This window comes from Camellia sinensis, chromosome 1 (assembly GCF_055761805.1).
Source record: "Camellia sinensis isolate YWXY chromosome 1, ASM5576180v1, whole genome shotgun sequence".
NCBI classification, from domain to species: Eukaryota; Viridiplantae; Streptophyta; class Magnoliopsida; order Ericales; family Theaceae; genus Camellia; species Camellia sinensis.
The window spans coordinates 144,111,406-144,132,138 of record NC_138961.1 but is presented as its reverse complement, the minus strand read 5'-3'; the positions used below and the strand labels follow the sequence as shown (position 1 = coordinate 144,132,138).

At 34.7% G+C, this 20,733-nt stretch overlaps 1 protein-coding gene across 1 annotated transcript; it reads right to left on the bottom strand.

The window, feature by feature from the left end:
- Positions 1 to 2,697: 2,697 nt before the first annotated feature.
- Positions 2,698 to 17,731, bottom strand: TOZ (Transducin family protein / WD-40 repeat family protein). The gene is made up of 14 exons (XM_028256938.2): positions 17,213 to 17,731; positions 16,933 to 17,115; positions 13,506 to 13,655; positions 12,265 to 12,479; positions 11,821 to 12,106; positions 10,833 to 10,967; positions 10,368 to 10,486; positions 9,766 to 9,913; positions 9,343 to 9,589; positions 9,167 to 9,243; positions 5,505 to 5,624; positions 4,820 to 4,950; positions 4,575 to 4,749; positions 2,698 to 3,458 (listed from the first exon to the last, which is right to left on the bottom strand). Exons 1-14 carry the CDS (start codon positions 17,507 to 17,509, stop codon positions 3,090 to 3,092), a joined length of 2,652 nt encoding a protein of 883 aa, XP_028112739.2. The 5' UTR covers positions 17,510 to 17,731; the 3' UTR covers positions 2,698 to 3,089.
- Between the last annotated feature and the right edge of the window lie 3,002 nt (positions 17,732 to 20,733).

The following is a 20,733-nucleotide window of genomic DNA, read 5'->3' as shown; positions in this document are numbered from 1 at the left end:
AACGGTTTTTAGTTTTTCCGATATTCAATCAATTTGATTTTTTACAAGTATGATGTACATGATAAATTCTAAAATGTGAACGATTCGGATCATCGAAATTAGATCCAAAAGTGAACCCAATGGCCCATCAAGTAATGAGTCAAGTAAGAAAGTCAAGGAGGAAATCCTTGCTCCCGTAATATAGGCTCCATTTAGGAACTTTAATTATTAGTTAATTTTTTAATCGTTGACTATTTTATGAAATGAAAAAAAATAAAAATAAATTGTGTTTATATTTAGGATGATTTGTAAAAAAATAAAAATTATAATTGAGTAAATCATTCTGAGAAAAAAAAATTGATTGATTAACATATAAAATGTGATATTTTATCTTATTTATTAATTATTTATTATTTATTATTTATTTTTTTGTCTTTATTACCTATTTTAACAAACACTCCTATCATATTTATAACATCATCTTCTTCTTCTTCTTCTTCTTCTTCTTTTTTGACATTGGAAGTTCATTTTGACTTGAAAAATACTACATCCCCATTTTGGACCCTCAATTTTCGACTCCTAATAACATATCAAGCACTCATTAGATAGTTTTTATATTTTAATAAAATTTTCAAATAATATGACTTATGACACATCATTTGAGAGTGATTTGGAGGTCTAAAATTAAGATCTAAAATATTTTCCAATTTGAAAATGGGGGATTTGGTGATAGCCCCTCACTATCTAATTTGTCTTTCAAAAGGACAAGAATTATATAAGTACTTTTGAAACCCCCGGATATTTTAAAACTTGTTTCTTTTACTATATTACCATCATATCTATCAGCTCTTCTATTAAGCCATCTTCACTATGTATTTCAGAGTAAAATTTTACTTTGATACAGAGTAAAATTTTACTTTAGTTTCAGAGTAAAATTTTACTTTCATACAGAGTAAAATTTTACTTTAGTTTTAGAGTGTAAAATTTTACTTTCATACAGAGTAAAATTTTATTTTCATACAGAGTAAAATTTTACTTTCATACAGAGTAAAATTTTACTTTAGTTTCGGAGTGTAAAATTTTATTTTCATACAGAGTAAAATTTTACTTTCATGCAGAGTAAAATTTTACTCTGGTTCTGTCAAATGAAAAAAACAGAGCAAAATGAAATTAGATCAAAAACAACAAAAATAAATCAAAAAAAAAAAACAAACAAACAAAAACAAAATAAATTAATCAACAAATCAACATATCTAATTGAGAAGAAACACTTCTAAAACTCCATCAACAATCACAAATCTCAATGAAAATAATACATGTGTTCAACAACACTCATACACACAAATATATATATATATATATATACATATATTCTACTGTTCCTCATCCACATCCTTCCCAACCTCCTGTTCAACTTCTTTCAATCTCGAAGTTTCAGCCTTCGCATTCAACATCGCAAGCATCTCATCAACAACCTCATCATGTTTCTTCTCCGCTTCCAATTGAGCCATCTCCACCACACTCCGAATCTCCCCTATCTGCTCCAAAACCCTAGCTTTCAAATCTCCAAAGAGCTTATTCAGATCTTGAGACAAAGAGCTTATTCCTTAGGTGCAAACAACGAAGCCATTGATTGAGGATGAACTTTTGCTATTTTGATCTTCTTATTGTTTCTATGGAGGCATTTGCTACCAGATCTGGTCACTCCGACCAGATCTCCTTTGAAACCCTAGCCATGGAGTCATCATCTATGTATATGCAATAGTTGTATCAGACGATGCTTGAGAGATTGAGATTGTGATTAGGGAAGATTTAATTGAGGGTATAATAGTCTGATAAAATATTTAAATAATAAATTTTATCCTTTATATAAGACTTTATAATTATGAGGGGGTTTTAAAAGTATAATTTTTTTCTTAGTCTTTTTAACAATAAAAGAAAGATAAGGGAGGTTTATAGCCAAATTTCCCTTTGAAAATTCCCTCGGGTCATGCAGCCCAAATGACAAAATATCATATTCATTCCTTATTTTTCTTCATTTTGAGATTGATTTAGAGGTCTAAAATTAGAGATTCAAAATATTTTCCAATTTGAAAATTCCCCGACTCATGCAGCCTAAATAACAAAATATCATATTCATTCCTTATTTCTTTTTCTTTAGAACAAGTTTGGGAAGTTACAATAATAATAAAAAAAAATTATTAAAAATTATTAAAAAAAAATTAAAAAGTCAGACAATCATACAAAAAAATCAAAAATTTTATCCTCTACTTTCTATACCTTTTTTTTTTTTTGTAAAAAGCAAAATATATATATATATATATATATTCATCCTAAATATACTAATTTTTTTAACCTCACATTTTAACTAAAAAATCAAAAAAATTCTAAAATAACTTACTCTCAAACCAACCCATTGGCTTCTTTCTCCCTTGCATCAACTAATCACTATATTTTTCAAATTGTGTTTTTCAAAGTTTTTTGTCCTCAATATAAATATATATATATATATATATATATTTAAGTGTCAAGAAAAACTTCACTTATTTTTAGATCAAGTTTTCATTCTCAACTCCATCGCCATCACCTCTTGCCACTTCCCATCTCTAGCTAATCACCAAACAATTTTTGTGTGTTCCAAAAACATGTGTACCAAACATTTTTTTATTTTAATAAGCCAAAAAAAAAAAATAAGAGATAAAAGGAGAAAAAACAAACTGACAACATAAACAAATGCCGCCATAAATTAGGCTCTCCACCTGAGTATCTTAACACACGCGCGCACACACAACAAAACAAAACAGAAAAACAGTAACTCTCCATAACCTAGGGGGGAAATGTGCCCTCGTTAATCCTCTAGAAAACATGGTTGTGGACCACTTGTACAATGAATTGTAACTCAATACTTTTCAAAGTCCAGCGTATTTAGATGATATACCATCTTAAATCCCCCCTCAGAGCAGGCACGATGAATATGCTTTCTACAGCAGGACCCTACAAAAAAAGACACTAATAAAACCTATAAGGGTAGAAGCCTCACTTTTGCGTGAAATTTGGACAAAAATTCATGAATGAACAAATATAAGGCTGTAGTATAATCGTCTGACGTATCATGCCGGGGATGAAACAGCTGAAACTTTGGCATGAGCCGCCCCCTTCACTTTCTTATATGCAACGTCTCTAGATTTGTTTGATTTCCGTTTCTTTGAAGAGTTCGAGGCTCTCTCTTTTACCTCGTCAGTCTGCTTTTCCTCCTTATCAGCTATTTCTGCTAATAGCTCCTCATCTGCATCCTTAGTATTTGATTGCAGTGCAGGCACATCTTTCACCTCTCTTCCCTCCATTTCTGGTTCAATAACCGACATCCCCATCAGAGTGTAGTCCAAGAGGAATGTGCTTCTCTCCAGCCTGTCTATCCTACTGAAATGCCTCTGGCAATATGGGATAAGACCTTCCAGTAATTGTCCAATGGCTCTTATCTGTAATCCAACATGCACATTTTCAAAAGTAAAATTAATCCCAACTCAACAAAATTAAAGTAACTGGCAAAATATTAAACTGCACCAACATAGAAGATTATTCTGCTCTCTGACTGAAACACAACATAGCTTCTAGACTTGCATCAATCAAGCAGTTAACAATATCAACTCTATTTCAACTTAAAAACCAACTCACAGCCTTTTGTAACCGAACATTTACAAATTTAGGTCCCGAGTCTTTAAGAAACAAACAAAAGCAAAGAAGATGAATAGGCCTCTATTTACAAATTAAGGCCTCTATTTACGTAGCCAACCCCATTTGATGGGACTTAAGACTTGGCTTGGCTTGGTTTGGTTATGTGTGTTTTTAAACAAAATAAGATCCAAATAATAATTTAACAAACAAAAACATAAACACACACAAGAACACAAAAAATTACATGGTTCGGTAAATGCTGGCATACTTCCACAGAAGATAAACAATTCCACTATAATCATAGCCAAAGCACAATAGGTGGAGGAGCAACATACAACTCAACAGACACCCAATCCCAAGCTGTAGCAACCCATGCACCAACCACACCTTGGATAACCTTTATCCCAAGCCATATCACTACCTACCGACCATCATGCTTGTGGCTGGTGTCAAAACCCTACTCACATCCCCTCTCACACAACCCCACATTTCTCATTTTCTCAACTCAAATATCTACCTATTGATGGAACCCTAAAACCCAAGTTACTTGTTGGACTTAATAATCCAAATTACACACTTAACAAGAATTTCCAGTAACAAAGTCTAAAATAGAAAACCTAATTTTAATAGAGTTTGCAACACTTCTGTTAATACAGCCAACCAAAAAGCTCAGATTAGACAAGTATAGAATTTCATTTAGAATTCCTGAGCTTCATATTTCCAACGTAGGTTTTCGGCAGATGCAACCCATCAACTCCAAATTAGTAGATCATGACTTATAATTAATGCTTGTATACCAACTTCATGGGCTCTTTAAAGTAACCAAGCAAACAATTAATATAACAGTTTTCTGTGTAATAATTTGTTAATTTTAAACTTTAGAAGCCATAGCAAGAATACAGGGAAAAAAAAAATAACACCTCAACAATCTCCGTTGGTGGAATGATGTTGAAAACCCGGAAAAGAACAAACTGTGCAATATGACAAAGTTTTGGCTTTGTATTCCATTCGCGGACATATTCAAGGAGTTGAAGAAACTGTTCCTTGCCAAGGTCATGAAGCGCTTTATCTATCTGAACTTCAGCCTCTTTCTTCCTGCAGGGAACTCAAATCAAATATATGCATTGTCATAAAGACTAGAGAAAATAAAGAGTTGATTGCCAACCTGCGGAGTTCAGTGAATAACTCAAAAAGTTTATGAGGTCTGCGAAGCTCAAAGGCAATTTGGATTGCTTTGGTGTAGTCAGCATCTGATACAGCATTTTCTAGTTCTTGACCTCTTAAAACCCCTTCCTCCTGCATGACCAACAGAAGAGCTTCAAAGACTTTAAACTAGTAAGAAAATAGCAAATTATACATGTGCATTGGTTTTGAATAAATTAAGTCCCTACATTCCCAAAATTTAAACAGATGAAAGCTAAAACTACTAAGCACCATGCTAGCAGTCAAATGGATGGAGATCCCTCCACGTGAGGTTGTTATTTCAGGCAGTATGCAGATGACCTAAACAACAATTGACTGAAGCATAATTAAAGTTCAGCAAGTGTGCAATCAAACACCATAATCATCTTGGCTAATTACCACGAGGAAAAAAAACTTGGCCCTGAAAAATTCCCACGCAAATACAATTCAGCAGGCACTTGCACAATTTTGGCAACAATAACAAGGGGTTAATCTACTAAATCTATGGGAAAACCTATGTGCTGCAACGCCATTGAAAAAATTCATAAATTTTGTCTTAAAATGTAATTTAAAGTTGGCAGTCACTAGGACCAGAAAAATTCTCTTTCTGCACCAGGAGTTTCAGAAAGCATTAACAAAACACTAATGAAACAAGTGAGATGCCTCACTTCTTTACGGAAATCTTCCTCTTTATCAAAAGCAGTAGAATCATGCCACAAATTGACAACTGCATCACTGCCACCAGTTGCAATCATTTCTGTCTTCTTCCCAACAGCTAAGGCCCAAACCTGCAGATCATATAGTAAGAACAAGATGACAATAAAATTTAACACGCACCATTATACAATGAATGACGCCATCAAAGTAATCATTGACCCCCAAAAAAAAAATTCAATTACAAGAAAGATAAAAATTAAAATTAGAAAAAAAAAAACTATATGGAGAATTGATAAGAAAATGCCATACATTTAAAAGATCGAACAGGTAAATTAAGTACGATAACAAAGCAGTTGGAGTTATATGTTCGAGAAACGACATAATAATCCAAACTATAAGGGCAAAAAAACAAGATTGTAAAACAGCTGCATATCCGTGGGGAGAAAATCATACAAAGGAAAATAAGTATTAGGCGGAAGCAAAAGTTGAATCATTCAATACATGCTGTATAAGTATGCATGGGTGCTTGTGCAGGCTGACTTGGTAAAAACATACATCATTATTTTGGGTTCCCATGGAATTAGCCATGGTCAATTTGGAACATCATTAAATTCTTCATATGTAAGACCTACTACCTCTCCCACACCCTGCTATAAAAATGGAAGCCTTGTAAACCAGGTCTGACCTACATCATATTCTTCATATTTCTTTACCACTATTTCATTTATTTGACAAGTATTCTTCCTTTACCCCTATTTTCCTTTTTATCTAAAGTATTATTCCTTACCACTATGAATTTATGATTACTAAACAAGACCAAGCCTTGTATCCCAATTAGCTAGGATCAGCTAAATGAATCATTTTCCACCACTTCACTCTGACAATAGTTGTATGCTCAGTTCAATTAAACAACTGATGTCTTTTTACTACAACATCCCATGCCAGAGTTCAGGTATTCCCCTCCCTCTAACCATTTCATTTTCAGTGATCATATCACACTTCCTTAATATTGCATCTACCGATCTTCGTTGTACATGAACAAACTATCTTTAATATATTCCCCCATATTATCTTTAATTACTTTTACTCCTATCATTTCACTAATGGTATTCATTTCTAACTATAACTTTCCTAGTCTTACCAGACATCTATCTTAACATCCTCATTTCAGCTACTCATTCTATTATTGTGTTAATTTTTAGTTGCTTTATAGTCGTTTTATAAAATTTTCTTCTTAATTTTGTTTATATGCGCCGATTGTATAATATGCTAGAAGCACTCCCTTTGAACCAGCCTTATTTAATTCTACAGGTCACATCATCTTCACCTCTCCATTCTTATTAATAATCAAAGGACAAAGAAAATTTTGATTTTCTCTTCTATTTACTACTACAGGAACGAAGAATACCTAGATAACTAAATTGTTCACTTTTGGTATCTTTAGTTTTGACATTCACATCTTTGTTATTTATATTTCCTGTTGTTACTTGAGTAACATTCTATACAAGGCAAACTTCACTTCACCCCCCTCTGGTTTGGGCAGCGTACAGTTTACCCCCTGACATTTGGAAATCACCACATAAACCCCTGTGGTTACTAGATTGAAGTGCTCAGTTAACACCGTTAACGGTAAAAGTAAAAAGACTATTTTACCCTTATACATAACCCTTATTTACCATTTCTCATTCAACAGTTGTGCATTTGAGAAGAGCAAGAGTTGTGCGGAGAGAACTTAGGGTTTTAACATGTGAAATTAGGGTTTGATTTAACAAATTAATTTAAACAACATAATTTCCATCAAAAATTTATTTAATTAAAATTCAATATACCTTCAAGTTTAAAGTTCAAACCAATTATTCTCTTTTTTTCTTGGTTGAAATCTGAGCATTATACAATATATCGATTTGTCAACACCTACACATGGACTAGCTTGTATGTATCTATATGCATATCTCTATCTATATCTATGTATATGTCCATCAGAAGCTTCTCTTTCTCTCTCTGCCGAACCAAAATATAGAGAGAGCAACTGTAGAGAGAGAGAGAGAGGGCTCATGTTGAAAGGTATGAATACCAGAGTTCTAGAGAGAAATTTACACAGCGAGAAAGATTAACCAAAATTGTAGAGAAAGAAAATAGAATTTTCTGTAGAGAGAGGCAATTTTGTGGAGCTAAAGAGGAGGTAGGGTTTGTGAATTTGCAGAAAGGAAAATGGGGATGCCATTGTCGAGGCGGGACGATAGAGGAGGAGGAGTGGCGGTGTTGTTGGGGGCAGTGAATCAGGTCGATTCGTTGTCATCTAAAGCATGTTTGGACGATTCGGTTTTGAAATCCTCAATTCTAATCTTTCTCTACTTTTGCAAGGCCATTCAGTTGGAGCTCAACAAGCTTCAACAATCGGCCATGTCCTTAGTGACTAGACAATTAGCAAATATATATATATGTATAAAAATTACAGTATCTATATTTATGTATGTATCTATAAAATATAATTATATAAAAATTAAGTTTAAAAGATTGTATATTTTCTTTCTATTTTTATAGATCTAATAGTCTTTTTACCTCGTTTGTTTTTTTTTTCTTTTTTCCCCCTTCTAGGTAGAGGTTTCCAGATCTAGATATTGATGATGAAGATGAGGGTTGACTTTGGAAATTGATGATGAAGAAGATGGTATTTTAGTCATTTAATTCGGAGGGAAAATTATATTTCCATGCTTATTTGCACATTAAGCGTGTGTCATGCACGGGTTGTTATGTTAGATGAAAATGTTAACTGTGCACTTCAATCTAGTAACTACAGGGGGGTTGTGTAGTGATTTCCAAATGTCAAGGGGATAAACCGCACGCAACCCAGGGGTAAGGTGAAGTTTGCCCTTCTATATATTTAGTTTTAGTTCTATTAATTTTAAGCCTTTTTTACTTCAATGCTTCTCTTCAAATTTCTAGTTTTAATTCGTCTCCTAGTTTCATCCACAATGGGATATCATCCTGAATGTATCTATTTTTTTTTTCAAATAAGTACCATCCAGAATGTAACTAGTTAATTCATCCAAGGACCAGGAATAATGTAAATAGATAAGGACTCAACGTTGACCTTTAGTGTAATCCGACAAAATAATTAAAAAGGACACCCAGTTTAGTCCCCATTGGATACAGCCTTGAAGGCATAGATTAGGTACAGACCTACCCTTCGGCATTATTACACAAAGTAGCTGCCCTCAGGTTCAAACCAACAAACTCGAAGTCGATAAGCTAAGTTGTAACCACAACCAATAATTGGAAATTCACTTGTTTCGCTAGCAAGTAAGCTAATTATAGTCAAAACCCCATCATACATGTCATTTACCATTGTGATTGTTGTTTCTAATTTCCATCCAAAAGAAGGTTCAGCCAAACGTGAAGTAACTACAATAATCCAAATACCTACAATGCAATTAGACAAACCCACAAAATGCATATGAGGTATCAATACGCATGCTCATCATTGCAAATCAATTTAACTCGCAAAAAAATTACACAAATCGACACATTAAGGCATAGGGATCAAAGAATCTAGAAAATTACAACCTCCAAAATCCAAATTCTAGTCTACACGGACCTACAAAATGAAATAAGAAAAGAGTATCTTATCTGTAAGAATAATATAGATAACAATTAAAAGCTAGTTCAGAACCTTATCCTCATGTTGATCATAAGTTGCAATGCATTCGTCAGTTTTAATTGTCCACAGCTTCACCAAGCCATCAGCACCTAAAAATGAATGCCATTTTTTCCGTGAAAGTTAACTAAGACAAAATTAAGCATCAAAATAATAGCACAGCTAGATCAGGTAAGAGCTAGCCGCATTACCACATGAAACAAACTGGGTCCCACGAGTAAGGAATGATGCTCTAAATACACTTGATGTATGCCCTTCAAATGTTTTTAGACATGAACCATTAGATATATCCCATATCTTTATTGTTTTATCTCCAGACGCTGTTATAACACATTGAACAACTGGAGCAAACTCTACTGACCAAATTCCTCTTTTGTGACCTCTTAAAACCACCACTGATACTAGGTCTGGAAGCTTCCATACACAAGCAGTGCGGTCCTGATCATTGACACAGAGGGGGGGAGAGAAGAAAGAAAGAAATGCACCAATTAAGCCAGAAAAAACATATGCCCTTCTGCTATCTGTAACAATTTTATTCAATAAAAACCATCCAATAATAATATCAAATAAAATTAGAACTACAATGTTGAAGTAGTGCCCCGTAACTTACTAACCTGGGATCCACTGCAAACAAGACTATCATTTGGGGAAATGGCCAGAGAATTTATATCCTTATCATGTGCTGCTACAGCTGCTTTTGCTTTCAAATGTTGTTCCGCGCCTGAGAGACCATCCAAGCTCCAGACCTTAAGGGTACGGTCACTAAACAAGAGAATAATAGGAATTAAACTCACACATAAAATTAACGTTTTATTTCATGAACAAATAGCTGAAGAGAGAAAGAAGACTAAGACTACTATTCTCCAATCCCTGCACCATGTTATGGCATTAAGGTCACAATCTAAACTGAGGTGCACAAGAGGCAATTACTGATCCAATTTAAAATCTATAAGCAGTTAAACATCAATAGATCAACTTAATTCAGAGGTTCTGAAAACTGGAGAGATATTTTACAGGAAATAGTTGTTGCTCCATTTGCCCATGAAATAGCACAAAGACACATCACAATCCACATAGTCATATATACAAACAAACCCTTAGCATGCACCTATAATAAAGGGTACCCCACTAAATTGTGGACTTCTAGGTGAGCTCTCACCTTTTTTGGGTAATTAAGTGATTTATATAACCCAAAGAAAATACACCAAGTTCTCACCTACTGCCACTAACAAAGAAGTTCCGCTGCTTCTTCGAGAAAGCAACAGCTCCAACAGCTCCCATATGACCTACGCCAACTCCAAGGCAATGTGTACTTTCAGCTTCCCATAACCTAACCTACGAAGAAAATGGAATTAGAGACAGACAAACTCCACATGTAGCGAACAACAGAAAAGTGGGAGTAGATATGCCTGGGACAAAAGACTATCTTATGAACAAAGGACCCAAGAAAACAGCAACTGTGCTCAATCAAAATCAGTTTTAGTTTTCTGATTGAAACCAAATTGTGGTTCAATGACTTCAGTCCGTCAAATAATTGTGGCAGAAGCCAAACTATTAACAGATTGTATTTGAGTTCAAGCAATCAAAATGCTGCTGAAATGGTTAGGAAGCAAACCCCAACCCAAAAATCAGAAAGAAGAAGATATTCACTCCATGGGCAGAAGTGAGTAAGAAAGCTTACACTGTTGTCCTTGCTTCCCGTTACAATAAGCGCTCTTCCAGAACTTGTTATACAGGTATCAAGGCATAGAACAATGTCAGTATGACCTGCCAACACATAGGAACATGACATGGATGCAAGGTCATACACTCGGACCTGCATGACACAAAATTAGGTTACAAATAAGGACTGACCTGGTACTTCTAAGTTCTAATTCAACCTTTCACTAAAAACTATAATTGATAATTGAAGCACAGCATCTAAGTCAGCAGTAAATGTCATAAAGAAGTGTACACTAATGCTTAGTTTAAGAGAAACACAGTATCACCCAAAGATCATGTGTTCATCATCCCAACCAAGCAGGACACGTGAACAGATGGGCTCACAATGTAAAAAAGCAAGAAAAGCTACATGGCAGATGAAGGGAGGTACTTATCAATGTTCCACTGAAAATCAGACATAGCTACCTAAAACTGAATGAAGCAAAGACTTAAAATGCATAAAAAGACAGCCAAAGGTTTCATTCATGTGTATAAAGACACTTGTCCCATCAACATCCATCTATTGCTTTCATTATAAAACATATTTAATTACTCAATTCATTATCTATCATTCTGTTGCTTTCAGTTTGTTCCCACTGAGTTTGCTTCTTTAAGAGAATTCATTAGCATGTACATCTTAGACTCAATTCCTTTTGATTAGGCTACCGTAGTAGATCCTGCTGTAGTTAAATCATTGATTTGGAGTGAAAGAAAGAAAAAGAAAAAGAAAAGGAAAACAAGTGACCGATTTTGCAACTATGTCCAATCTAAGTGCTTGCCAAAAGTTAGTTATGATATACTTGAGCTATATGTTTAAGAACATCCACACACCCATAAAAGATCCAAGATCAACTAATCATGATGCCGCTTAGAAAAACAGAGAAAAGAAATATCAATCAACCAGACTTGGAGTGTATGACCAGTACAACAGAAGCTTTTCTAGCAGAAAGAAACATTGAGTAACTTGCCTGTTCAACACTCGTGGCAACAGCAAGAAATTGTTCATCCTCACCCAGAAATTTCATATCCACTATTTCTTCATTGTATCCTACAAGCCTTTTGCTTAGGGTTAACTTCAAACAACCTTCAGGATACACAGTCGGCGAATAGAAGAGAAACTGTTGGTCAGCTGTGACACACAGCAATCCTTGATCTGAGGGTAACATGACAGCAGCAATGAAGCCTCTTTTCAAGTCTTCCTCATCAGTTTGGACAGTAACATCTGAAGTCTTCTGCTCAAAAAGGCAACCTGCACTGTTGCAGAATAAAAACAAACACGTAAATAATAATATTAATCACATAAAACCACATTCTCAATAGAACCAAACAGCTACAAGAGAAAGGATTCCAAATTCAAGTGACGAGATATTTCCAATTAGTAATTAATAAATAATCATGTTGTAGCACTATACCCCTCGGAGTTCCATAGCCGTACAATCCCACGTTCACCAATTGTGATAAAATAAATTGCTGATGAAGCACTTTTCTTCCCATGCTGCTGTTTGTACAAATCCAGACAAGAAGTGAAAGGAGATGCAGAAGGGATTACACAAACAGCTTCAAGCGCCTCATATGTTGGTACAGTGATCTTGCAGCCATAGTCACGAAGATCCCACACGTTTACAACCTGAAATAAGTCTACATATCATCCAGTAACTGACAACTAGATCATGAGAATAGGGCAAAGCAAACCAGTGAGTAATGCATAAACTGTTAACAACTATGATTAAATATGACAAGGCATAGATGTATAGTAAACAAGATCAACAAAAAAAAAAAAAATTCAAAAATGGAGAATTTCCAAAAGTATAATATGCAAAGTGGGCCAATAGTTAATATTTGGTAACATCTTAACTTTGAATTGCTTGATTGGTGTGAAGAAAATGAGTATACGAACAACAAAACCAGAAGTACTCAAGCATAAAATTTATCAACAAATAAATTTGACTAGAATTCAGAATACGTATAAGAATCTTGTCATTGGCACGGACAAAAAACATGTTACCAATATAAACAACATATTCATCAATTAAAGGTGGCAAAAAATGACCTACCAGTATGTGCTACTAAATATTTTTACAATTTGCAGTTGTTATCACATTTACTAAGATCAACCTCAATGGTGTGCTACCCTCCATGCCAAAACCAAAATTTGACAACAACTCTCTGCCAAAATTATCTCCAATAGTATGCAACCTTCCAAATTAAGATATTTAACAGGAACATTGCCAAATTATGATATTTTGGCAATGTAGCATGCCAACATTTGGCTTTCGCATTGCCATTTCAATACCAACCATTGAAGATGCTCTAAGGATGCAAAATAAATGGATGGTTTTGCTAGCCTATTATAAGTGTACTTGAAATAACAAGGACTGTAACTGCACAACAATTATAAAAAAAAGGCATATATCTTCTTACCTTTACTTCAACCCTTCTCCTTTGGTCTTTGAATCTAACATAATTCTACCATGCATGTGCAAATTTAATCTAACTAACCCATTCACTAAAAGCAACCTAAAGCGTCTAATTTATTTCCATGTTCTAGTTGACCTAGGAGACTGAATATGCCAAAACATAAACAAACAAATAAGCCAGAATCATTTAGAAAAAAACATAACTATAAACAAGATCAAAAGAAGATGGACCCTGCCTTATCTCTTCCAGCACTGAGCAAGGACCATCCATCTTCAGATACTGCCATGGAAGTTACTGCTGAGAAATGCTTGTCTAACGTTGCAATGCATTTCTTGGTTGCAAGATCCCAGACTCGAACAGTTGCATCATCACTTCCAGAAAAAAGCTACAAACACCATCTATAATGGTCAGCCACCAAAAGCTCTGGAAGGGATCAAGTACATTGGCAAGAGAATATTTGCACTTTGCATAAACAAAGGCACATAGAAAAGGGGCATTAAGTGACGTAAAATACACAATAATGGCAACAAGCAACATGTCTAAAATGGGCTTCCTCACAAAGCTCTACCAAACAAAAGCAACAGCTGTCCATATGATCATAGAAAAGTCCAGCAAGAATTGAATGACTACTCAATGGTGAAAATTAACAACAGTTTTTTTAAACCAACTAATAAAAATACCAACACCAGATTGTCCAGCTAATTGGTGCATCAGACATGTCACCTTGGCAAAACCCACTTTTTCTTTTTTTGAACAGTAGCAAAACCCACTTGTCCAACTAAATTTTACAGGCATCAGACATGTCACCTTGGCAAAACCCACTTTTTCTTTTTTTGAACAGTGGCAAAACCCACTGGTCCAACTAAATTTTACAGTATAAATGTTGCCTAGGGTCATGCTCAAAAATTTATAAGTGTACACAAAGATGCAGGTGTTAAATGTGAATCAGGTTAACCATATAACAATCTCCAAATACTAACAGCATGCATGGAAAGCAAAACCATGTGAATTGTTAAATCGAGTAATTATAACATAAGCAAAAAAGAGGGTTGTTCTCACATCCCTCTCTCACGTGCTGATCAAATCCAATCAAATTATTTGGGATCACTAGCTATCAATGGGATACTTCTACCAAGAGATAATAAACATGTTCATGGAGAAAAAGATCCCTTACTCCGCAATGATCATATAAACAATAAGAATTAAGTGCAGAGATCAACAAGAATACCCCTTAAAATGCTGCACCTACTTAAATAATATTAATATACGTCCATCATCTACTATGGCTTGCCTGGGGAGAAAAAAAAATCAGCAAGTAAGATCTTGCTAATTATTTGAGCTGCGTATTTGCAAACTACTGATCTGCCATCACATGAGGAGTTAGAAACTTAATCAGTTGACAACCCTTTTACCAATAAGCTGAACTGGTGGTCACCACAGCATTGCTCATCCGGTAGTGCAAAACTATGTTCTAAATATATCAATAGAAGTCTCACATCCCAACTCCAGTGACAATACTTGACCTCTTGTAGATACACACACCAAGTGCCATGAGCGTACTTTGGACTGAACACTTATTATTATGTTCAGAAATCGTTTCTTGCTTCTCAATTTAACTATTGGGCAGCCAAACTAGACCAACTAGTACTAGTAAAAGTTCTTCACTTATACTTTCTAAGAAGGAATTAAGGCAAACTAAGATCCAATTCAATTTAAGTGGTGAAGCATTCTTTTAAGTGGCACTGCATCACTTGCACAATACTATGTAAAAAATCTTGGACGTGAATAATTCCATTAAGATTCAATTAGTTTTCCTTCTTAAGGATGATCCACAGTCACGTTTTTATCCTGTTGTCCTCTACAATCTTGTTGATAGCTCAAAGGCAGGATATTTAGGGTTGGTTTGGCATAAACTAAATAATACAAAAAGTCAAAAAGTCACTATCCTATTTAAGTCACATCATCTTATTTAAATCACATCACCTCTCTAACACATCACATCAAACCCAACCCATATAAGCTAATAAGTCAAAAAATGAACTTTTTTAGAACATCCCAAACCAACCCTTAATTGGAAGAAAGAAGAAATGCAGATAGAAAACATGAAGAAAGAGCAGTCCTAGGAATGGAAGTAGGGATTGTCTCCAAGAGCATGTCCGCCCTCGGGAGCTTCTAAACTGTGCACCTATGAAGCACGGATACCTTGGAGAAGGCTACGTATCCGTGTCGGACACGGACATGCGTCGGACACGCGGTGGACATGTGTCCGACACGCAGTGAAAGGTGTCCCCTTTTTTTTTTGAATTTTTTTGTCACCGGACACGTTCTGGACACGCTTGGGGACACCTTTGGGACACGGCTGGGTAAAATTCATAATTTATGAAAATTCTATGGAGTCAATTTGTAAATAACAAAACCAGAACAAATTGTTGAACCCTAAATTCGAAAGAACAGAGAGAACAGAAGATAGAAAGAGAGAGAGAGAGAGAGAGAGAGAGAGAGAGAGGCTCGCCACACCTGGTAGCTCTTCGCATGTCGGTGGTCGCTCGTCTGTCGTCGGTGGTCTGTCGTCGCTGTTCTTGCAGTTATCCAAGGTACGACTTCCATCTTCTGCAATCTTCTTCTTCGGTCTTCCTCTTATTCTTCTTCGATCTTCTTCTTCTTCTCCGATCTTCTCTTCGTCTCTCTCAGTCGCTCTCTCTCTCTCTCTCTTACTCTCAGTCTCTCTCAGTCGCTCTCTCAGACACTCTCTCTTTGTCTCTCTCAGTTACTCTCAGTCTCTCTCTTATCTTGTTTTGGTTTTTTATTTTATACGGTTGATTTGTCTCTCTCTCTCTCACTTTTATTTTTTTTTCCAATTTTATTTTATTCTTTCTTTTCTGTCTTTTATATGGTTGATTTCATTATTTTATTTATTTATTTATTTATTTATTTATTTATTTCTGATTACTAATCAATGATTAATTTTGTTAATTTTAATGATATGTTTTTATTAATTTTACCTTTTAATAATTTTATGACATATATAAATAAAATTAATTACATATATTGAACGTGTCCCTAGCGTGTCGTATCCCCTATTTTTTGAAAATTTGCGTTTTCGCGTGTCCGTGTCCGTATCCGTGCTTCATAGCTGTGCACACACCTACATATGCACATTTGTCCTGCAGGCTCAACTCTATTATAGATAGAATGCTAGGGATTGCTAAAAAAAAATTTGCGAACTTAACTCTATCAAATACATAATGCTGACAAGAAGGGACAAAAAAAAGGGTCCCTTCTCATTCCACTTTACCTTAGAGCTCCTCCTATTTGAACCAAATTACATGCAACCACAAAAGTCATTTGTTGCAGTTGTACATGACCAACCCAACATCTTATTTCTTAGCCAACTTTAAGTTTGTCTTTGGTGAAGGCACTTATTTTAATTTTCTGATCATTAGTTTTTAACTGGATGTTTCATAAATTCTTAACCATATGATACTTTTTCCGACATAATCACCATAATTACAACACATTGAGGGACCCAAAAACAAATCAAAGAACTGCTACATGGATATGCCAATATGTAATACAGAAAACAGAGAAACATAATTCAATATTGCCATATACCGTCTAAAACAATATAACAACTGACAAGTGCTTCTAAATACAAAACTCACTATCAGTCGATTCGGGTCAGGATGAAACATGATACTAGTCACAACACCTTTATGGCCTTTAAAGAAATGTGTACAGAATCCGCCATCAATGTCCCACACAAGTACTTTCCTATCAGCTCCCGCCGTCGCTAGCAATCCACCCGAGGCGTCACAAGCCATGCCCATCACGGGTCCTTCGTGTCCCTACATGGTGCCATTTATCAAACTTTCATACTCGAAACATTTTATCAATTTAAAAAAAAAAAAAAACAAACAAACAAACAAAGTTGATTGAGAGTACCTTCCAAGAACGCAAACATTTGAGGGAGGAGAGGTCCCAAACCCTAATTTGGCGACTGTGGCTGGCAGAGAAGAGAAAAGTGTTGTCGGGGCTAAGAGCGAGGGCAGTGATAGGCTCAGAATCGCCTTCGATGGTGGATTTAATGGACGAGTTTGAAGAATCAACAATCTTGATGGTGTCGTTGCAAGCGCATATGAGGAAAGATCCATCGGATGAGACGGCAAAGGGTCCCCCGGAATAGAATTGTTGCAGAGATTGAACACAGCGGTAGTTCTTCTTCAAGCTCACAGACGCCATATCTCCCTCTCTCTCTCTCTCTCTCTAAATTCGAAGCTAAAACAGTGGAGCTGGTTACACCAGAGAGAGCTTCTGTGTCGGCGTTCAAAGAACAACGTAGGGTGATAGTAGTAGTAGTATTGGTGCTACGAGGAAGAAAACAGGGGACAAGTTAGGGTTTAGGGTTTTGACAAAATTGGTAATTCTCTCACCTCTACAAAAACTTGCAAAATAAAAACTATTTATGAAAATATGGGACATCCAAAATTATTTAGCAAAATACATTATTGGCTATGTTTTGATTATTTTTAAAATTAATTATTTTTAAAAAAATTAAAAATAAATAACAATTTAATGTAAGTGATGAAAAAATAAAAAAATAAAAAATTTACTATTATCTTTACATGATTTTATTTTTTTAGTTGAATTTTTTTTTTTAAAATTAAAAATGGGACGTTTACAAACAATTCTTAATTTATGAAGTTATACTCTATTGTCCTAATTAAGATTTTTTGGACCTTAAAATCCTATTAAAATTTTAATAATATGAATTGCCTTTCAAACAATGATTGTTCATAGTTTATGATTATCTATAAGGGAACGTGATGATTTTGACATTTATTTTGATTTTTAAAACTTTAAAGCATCACTTTTCAAATTGAAAAAACTAAAAAAAAATTAACATTTTTTAAAAAAATTGAATTTTTTTTTAGCAAAATTGAAAATTTTGTGTCTATAAAGGAGCATGATGATGAACATGGACATGCAAAACTAGAAAAAAAAAATTAAAAATGAAAAAATTGATAATGTTCTCAATTTTAAAACTGAAAAAAATTGATAATATTCTCGATTTTATTAGATAGTTGAATCAAACCAATAAGTAAAAAGGAAAAAATGTTTAATCTCATACCCTCTTTTTTTATCAGTTGATGAAACAATTATTTAGAACATTACTATGCAAAATTGATAATGTTCTTAGTTTTTAAAATTGAGAAAAATTAATACTATTCTCAATTTTACTAAATAGGACTTATTGGTTCAAAAAATCTTAAATAGAACCTAAGTTATCATAACATTTGTAAATAAAACTTTTAAGTAATTAACTCATTATATATTTTTAGAAGTTGTGATTTTATTGTAATGTGCCATGAAGGATGTAGCATAACCAGGAGTTTTCTTTTTTTTTTCTTTTTTCTTTTTTTTAAATATTCTATAAAAAAATAATTTAGAGAATTAACCCACTATTCAAACTATTTGAAAAACTAACCCGATTTTTGAAATCGCAATTTAAAAATACGATTTTAAATTGAAATCGCATTTTTAACATGTAATTTTGACTTGAAATCGAATGTTGAAAATACAATTTTATGATAACATGGACTACTATCGTAGCAAATTGAAATTGCATTTTCAATATGCAATTTCAAATAAAATTGCATCTTCAACATGTGAGTATACCTGTCATGCAATTTCGATTGTTAGCTACCTATGACTTGTGTTTGCAATTGTTAGTTACAACATAGCTACTTCAAGTTGCTATAAATATATACTAACATGTGAAAACTAACTCAGTTGTATCCATATATTGTTATGAGATTATGTATAATAATTCATTATAAGATACACTGTCAATGACTTATATATTGCAATGGGTCGTCATTGGGTTTTAAATGATGATTTTGAATATCCATTGAACCCTAATCTTCTTCATACAATGGCCACCATGAATACCATGAGAATAGAGTGGCAATATTTGTCTACCCAAGCGAATATTCTTTGAGAGCTGTGTGAAGAAAAGAATATTCGAATTTCTAGAAGAAGGTCAAAGAACGTGTCCATCGATACCTCCCAATTGCTACAAACGGCATTACACCGCTGTCACGACCCAAACCCACCCCTATGGGTTTAGCACCGTAACCGGCCAGTAATCCGAGATTACCAAAAGCCTACTTAACAGTAAAACAGTAATACAGAGTACAGGGGCTGGCGGAAGCCAAAACAGTAGTTAAAAAATGTTCAATGAACTGTGACAGTCTGTATGCAAAAAGACTTTTCATATATATTCACATTCAAAAACAAAACAGTGTATACATACATACATACATCATTTACAGGCATTCAAGTTAGGGACCAAATCCCTACCATAACAGTATAGTACGGGTACACATGTCAGTCTATACAGTGTTACAAAACCAGATACAAAAAGGGGGAAAACTAAAACACCCCAAAAAACCCTAACTTGAAGGACTTGGAACCTCACAGTGAGGCACGGTGGTTGGCTTTGACAAAACGGGAGCTTAGCCCGACGCTCCTAGCAACGGTCTAGTGCCTGTACACCTACATATATATATATAAGTAGTGAGTTAAAGTCCAGTGAATAACATATGTGTAAAGAGGTTAAGAATGAATGTCCTTTCAGTATTGAAAACAGTCATTTATCAATATAACAGTCATTCAGTTGTGGCTCATAATTCATGCCATAACAGTCATTCAGAAACTATAATAGTCATATGTGGTACATCCAATAGCAAAACAGTATAGCAGGTCTTAACAGACCGAGCAGTCAATGATGGCCATCAGTAATGGTTCCAAACATGGAAACCAACAGAGATCTCTGTAACAATAGCAGTAACAGTTCAGTAACAGTAAATTGCTATAGATGCCACGAATACAGTACACAAATAGGACAAACATTCATTCAGCAAACAGTGCCATTTCATAAAGCAGTACAGTCATTATTCAGAAAATAATCTCAATTGAACATATCTTTACAACATTGTTACTCACAGAGTTCTGGGCTATAGATAAGCTAGTATACGTCCTCAGATGCCAACCTTACATAGTTACAGAGTGAACACACACTAAGCTACACAGTTGGGAAATAATAACTTAATCTCTATCTTGAATCGGTGTGGTTTTACATCAATATCCTCATTAAGATGCCTTAAACTAGGCCTAAGAATGCCTAGGATGGAATGAGGATGCAAAGATACACTTTAAAATACTTTTTCAGAATTTTTAGAAAACAGGGGTCCCGCTCGAGCGTGGGTTTTCCCGCTCGAGTGGACATTCAGACAAAGGTTCCCCCACTCGAGCGTCACTTTCCCCACTCGAGCAGACTGTAAAACATGGCAAAAGTACTGGATGCACGAAATTCATGCTCGATGGGCGCTCGATACCCGTTCGAGCGTGAGACACAAGTCTTCGCTCGAGTATGCATTCCCCCGCTCGAGCGGACTGTAAAA